The 5,573-nt window shown below is 51.1% G+C and overlaps 1 protein-coding gene across 2 annotated transcripts in view; it reads left to right on the top strand.

Annotated features, from left to right (window-relative positions):
• CFAP77 (cilia and flagella associated protein 77) overlaps window positions 1-5,573 on the top strand; it is a 138,814-nt gene that overhangs the window by 62,496 nt on the left and 70,745 nt on the right. The window contains exon 3 of one of the 2 annotated variants that reach the window (XM_007453109.1): window positions 4,167-4,236. The exons of the other annotated variant lie outside the window; for it this stretch is intronic. Coding sequence (XP_007453171.1) covers window positions 4,167-4,236 — 70 coding nt within the window. The remainder of the gene's footprint in view (window positions 1-4,166; window positions 4,237-5,573) is intronic. 2 annotated transcript variants of the gene reach the window in all.

The following is a 5,573-nucleotide window of genomic DNA, read 5'->3' as shown; positions in this document are numbered from 1 at the left end:
AGCTGGGGGGTGGGTGGGGGTGGTGGGGTGGTGGTGGGCGGGGGGGACCTGCCACAGCCACCTGCTCCTTCACGCATCCAGTTGTTTCCGCTGGGAATATGAAAAAGCCCCCAAATTTGCAATTTCTTTGAAAACAAAGAGAGCTAAGCGGGGAGGCTCTAGAGTTAGTGTGAGGAAAGGGGATTTGTTTTCTCCCTTCTCATCTACCCAAACTAACCAGTCTCACAGCTTTGCTGCTTCCACTGGGGCAGCTGGGAAGATGGGTATCAGCCAATGTACAGTAAAGGGTTAACTCAGCAGGTCTGGGTTGTCCACACGCTGCACATTCTGAGAAAGGACTGGCCTTGGCCTCTGGGAGGTAAACCTCTGACCTCTAAGCCTTGGGAATGTCCTGCCTGATTAGAGCGTCTAGTTTCCCTGGGGGTCTGGGCCATGCCAGCTGGTCCATACTAACAATGCGATTGATGGCGGGGGTGCGGGGGAGCAGGTGTGGGTTGGGCCACATAGTATCAGCTCAGCCTCTGGAGGGGCTGGAGACTAAGGTCAACCACGTGAGGGATCAGCCACATCTATGCGACCAACTCCCAGTAAAACCAGGGACACCAGGCTCAGGTGAGTTTCCCTGGTTGGCAATATCCTGTGCATATTGTCACACGTCACTGACATCAGAAGTAAACACTGTCCCCTGGGAGAGGACAGCTGGTCTCTCCTGGACCCTGCCTCATGCACCTCTTCCCTTTACTGATTTTAGTCTAGATCCTTCTGCTGTAATAAACCACAGCCATGAGTATGGTGGCTTTTCTGAGTTCTGTGGGTCCTTCTGGTGAATTGTTGAACCTGAAAATGACCTTGTGAACCCATGAACGCCACCTAAGCATTTGGCCTCTGCTTATCCCTGAAGTCTCTGTATGAGACTGAGGGGCTTGTGCCAGCATCTCCGTGTGGGGGGCAAGATGTGTGTCGCAATCCTCTGTGGGCCAAAGAGAACCCACCTGGTCAGATGATTGAGCCTGTGATCGGCTGAAGAGGTGGGCACTCCAGCCTCAAGCCTTCAAACAGACAGCAGCCAGGGAAACTCAGGCAGATATCTGGTCTACCCCACAGGTTGCGACGCAGGGTCAGTTTTCCCACAGTTGCTCTGTCAGTGCCGATGGCATTGGGTGTGTGTTCAACCCTCCAGACTTCAGAAGGTGCACCCTCAGAGAACAGCAGTGGATTCCTCTAATAAGCAAAACCCCATTGGCTTTTATTACTTTGGACAAAATAAAATTTGCTCCTGAATAAGCAAGAGCTCCCTGACAGCTCTGTCGATGCGAGGTGTCCTATTTGAAAAGATATGAGAGGCAAGGGACAAGAAATGTGAGGCTCCTCCAAGGCAGGTGGGGCCTGGCAAGGGGTCGAGGTGACAGTGAGAGGACTAATAATTTAATGAAGAAAAGGGCTGGGCCCTTTAAGACCAAAATGATGGAGTTCATTTGCATTTAGATCTCCTCGGCTCCCTCTTTCCATCTAAAGACAAATCCTCACAAAAGGCTGCTTAATTAGACCAAATTAGATTTCCGGTCAGCAGCTTGTCATTCATTACAAAATGCTATTCTTTTCCACTTTGGTAATTATGGGCTAGTCTATACCAGTTTGTAAGCATTCACTCCAGCCATTGAGTATGACTAGTATTCCTGATTTTGTGCAGAGAAGAGGAAAATCATTCAGTTGCACCAAATGTGTCTATTTTATAAGTTGAATAGACCATCATCACTGGAGTCTTTTACAATAGTGGATATTCTCACTCTTAATTCTTTAATGATTAATTGGAGGAGCAGCACAGAGCTTGTTAATTTCCAAGACTAAAAGCTAAGTAGAAACAGACTTCACATGTAGCAATTACACCATATATTTAAAATCTTTACCTGAGTTACGCAGCCCTATTCCATCTGAGAAGCCGCCCACGAAATCATTCGTAGCACAGCCCCTCGTCCTGAGCCGTTAATATTGCTCAGCTGTCTTTTGCACCGAACGTCTCTGGGGGAGCTCAGACCTTCTCTCCCATGGTTCATTCCCCACTGCCAACCACGGAGTCTTGGTATTTCCCGTTTTCAGTTGTATGTAGACAAGGGTGGGTGGGTGTATGGGAGGGCCTTGGAGGACGGGGCTTGGTTTGGCCGATCCAAGGTCTTCATCATCCCATCCCCCAGATCCTTTCCATCCATTGTACACGGTGCAGCTCAGCATCTAGAGGATCTCCTACAAACCCGGGGAGGGGCCTCAAAGTGGCTGGTGGGTTGTGCCAGAGAAGCCATGGATGGAGTTCCATCCCAGGGCAGCACAGTTGGCTTTGCTTTGGTCATTCTGGTTGAGTGCAGGTGGGCAGGTCACCAGGCTCAGATGCAGCTGATGGAGGTGGCACAGATAGCATCAACTCTCTCTAATAATAATTGCCACCCAATCCTACCACAGATATTTCGTGAGGCCTATTATGCGTGGGACACTGAATGGTCTCTCCTCTCACCAGGCCTGTGAATTGGGTGGTGTTGATGGCTGAGCTGACAAATGGGAGAGTTGACATTGACACCCAGACCAGGCCGACCATGACCCTAAAGCTTTCCCACTGTGCTGCTCTGCGTCCTTGAACCAAAGACTCGGATGACGTGGATCCAACTGACGTGGATCCAGACATGCACCAGAAAAAGAATGGCAGAGCCAGAGGGGCCCAGAGATCAACTAGCTGTGCTCCCTCATTTTACAGACAGGAATACCGAGGCCAGAGAAGAGGAGAGGGAGCCTCCTCCAGGCTGCCCTCCTGGATTGGTCCTCCCCTTTAGCCTCCCATCTCCCAACCCTCCTGGTTGCTGCCCACCTGTCATAGTCACAAGGCAGGAAACTGCCAGTTCTGCGGTTCCCACTGAGTCCAGAAACTCCTACCTTCCTGTGGGCTCAGAGTAGACCAGGCTGGCCTTTTCGACTTTTTGCCCTTGTAGCTCAACTTCCTGGAGAGTTTAGCCCAAACGAGCAGATTTTTAGCCCATTTTGCATACCCCTTAATATTACCCTGGCATCTGGCCATTGATAACATACAGCCCCGTGGTCATAAGACCCCCAAGCCACTGCTGACCTTTGAGATCTCAGACGCAGAGACTCTCTGGCCTGCTCTGAGCAGCATCACCTGGATGCCTGAGCCCTTCTCTGGTCCCCCTCTCCCCAGAGTTCCCCTGCCCGCCTCCCCTTCTGGATGGTGGCCCCCTCGCCCATAAGCCCCCGGACAGTCTCACAAGCCCTCTTCCCTCTTACACTCCTGTCCAAGTGCCACCAACAAAGCTCGTGGTTAATGCCTCCCATGGTCATGTCTTTTTCCTCCCTCCGCAGCTAGATTATCATCCATCTCTGAAAGCTCCAAGGTACCAAGCACAGCGTACTTTGCCCCGTACGTGGCTGCCGCCACCTCTGCCGTGTAAAAGAAGCATTGCTTAAGGCCCGGCCTCACTGTTCTGTAAAACAGCAACCCAGAACCCACCAGGAGACAACCCCGAGGCTGCAGAGACAGGGGAGAGGTAGGACCCTGTTCTCCAGCTGCCCAGCTTTGTGCTTATCAACTGGCTTCATTTTAGAGCCCCTTCCTCCCCTCCTGCGATCTGCTATGCTAACAGGTCAGCTGCCACTTTGTGTTAAACTCCTTCTCACTTATTACAATACCAGTTTTTTATTGACATGGAAATAAAACTTACAATCAATGAGATATTATGAAATATACATCAAAACAAAAGTCACTAGAGCTGGCGTTTTCATCTGTTCTCGGGAAGGAACAAGGGTTTATCGGGGTGAAAAAACACTGAACATTTTTCTTCCCTATTACATGATGCGATTTTCAATGAATCTATAAAGAAAATGAAAACATAAATAGAGTAACCAAACAGAATGAACCCTGCAGCTGTCAAAACTTAAAACAGTTCCATTTTCCTTTGATTTCTGTTTTAAGTTTTGAAATGTACATAGATCATTCTCTGATTTTTCTCTTTCTTTTTCTTTCTTTCTTTCTCTTTTTTTTTTCTTTCTTTTTGGTAGGGAGCCTCTTTCTTAAATCTGATTCCTCTGTGGCCCACTGGCTTTCAGCCTTGGCAGCTGAACTGACCAGATGACCAAATGAATACACCATTTACTTCTTATGCCATCAGCCCTACCTCGGTAGAGGGGACCTCTTATTCCTTCTCCACAGTCTGGAAATGTACCCCTTCCCTTGTGGGTGCCACATCAAAGTGGACTTAACGGCGTTTCTTCCTTTACTAAACTACCGGCACATGGGAGAAGGAGGGCCAAGGAGGAGCCCTTCCCAGCTGGTGGGCACCTGCTGCGTGCCCGGCACCTCACCTCAGTCATCTCTTCTAAATCTTGTCATTACAGGGCTCCCCTGGTGGCGCAGTGGTTGAGAGTCCGCCTGCCGACGCGGGGGACGCGGGTTCGTGCCCCGGTCTGGGAGGATCCCACGTGCCGCGGAGCGGCTGGGCCCGTGAGCCACGGCCGCTGGGCCTGCGCGTCCGGAGCCTGTGCTCCGCAGCGGGAGAGGCCACGACAGTGAGAGGCCCGCGTACCGCAAAAAAAAAAAAAAAAAATTGTCATTACACCCTGGGGTGGGGTTGGTTATCCCCATTTCACGAATGAAGAGGAACTGAGACTCAGAGAGGTGAGGAACGATCAGAGCCTGGATTCCGTTCCCATCTGTCTACAGCGGGTGGAAGCGGAGAGGACCTCTGAGACGGCCTACTTGAGTGATTTCATAGTTTTCTTAAAGTCGAAGAACCCTTTCTTCCAAAGAAGTCTGACGTGGAGAGCCCCGTAAATAAAGGGTGCCTCCCAGCGGCCGTCTGGCCGACTCAGATGCGGGCTTTGCGTCCCGGGAGGCTCTCCACCTGCAGCCACCTGAGGTTCTCTGGGCTCCACCCGGACCTCCTCCACGGTCCCGCGGACAGGAAACGCAGGGCCCGGCGGGAGAGGAGGGATCGGCCACGAGCATCCAGGTCTCTGGACCCGCAGTCCAGGGCTTTTTCTCCCCCTTCCCCCAACAGCGGCCTTCCAGAAGTGAGGCCACACCACACAAAGGAGGGACAGAATGGGAAACAGAGTCCATCGGTTTCACTGGTCCCCGGGTTTCAAACAAATATTCGTGAAGCTCTAAGACGCCCTCTGAAAGACACGCCTGCACCAGCTTCTGCCGTACGGACCATCAGAGCAACACGATCGGGGCGGGAAATGGTCCCGCAGCCCCGCAGTCCACCTCCACCCGGTCTCAACTCCTTGAAGCTGAGCAATGTCTTCCAACCACGTTGTCCCACAGCGAGACAGCAGCCACTTCGTTTGCGTTTCTTTCCTCTCCCATCCCGAAGAGAGAGAGAGGAGTTTCCTAAGTTGCCCGGATGGGAGGCATGGCATACCTCTCCTGTGGATGTATTAATTTTTCTTTTTACTGAGGCAAAATTTACATAAAATTAACTATTAACCTTTTTTTTTTTTTTTTTTTTTTTTTTTTTTTTTTTTTTGGGGTACGCGGCCCTCTCACGGCGGCGGCCTCTCCCGCCACAGAGCAC

Source organism: Lipotes vexillifer, unplaced genomic scaffold (assembly GCF_000442215.2).
Source record: "Lipotes vexillifer unplaced genomic scaffold, Lipotes_vexillifer_v1.1 scaffold149, whole genome shotgun sequence".
NCBI lineage: Eukaryota > Metazoa > Chordata > Mammalia > Artiodactyla > Lipotidae > Lipotes > Lipotes vexillifer.
Note: the sequence above shows the minus strand (reverse complement) of the source record. Positions and strands in the feature narration are given on the sequence as shown.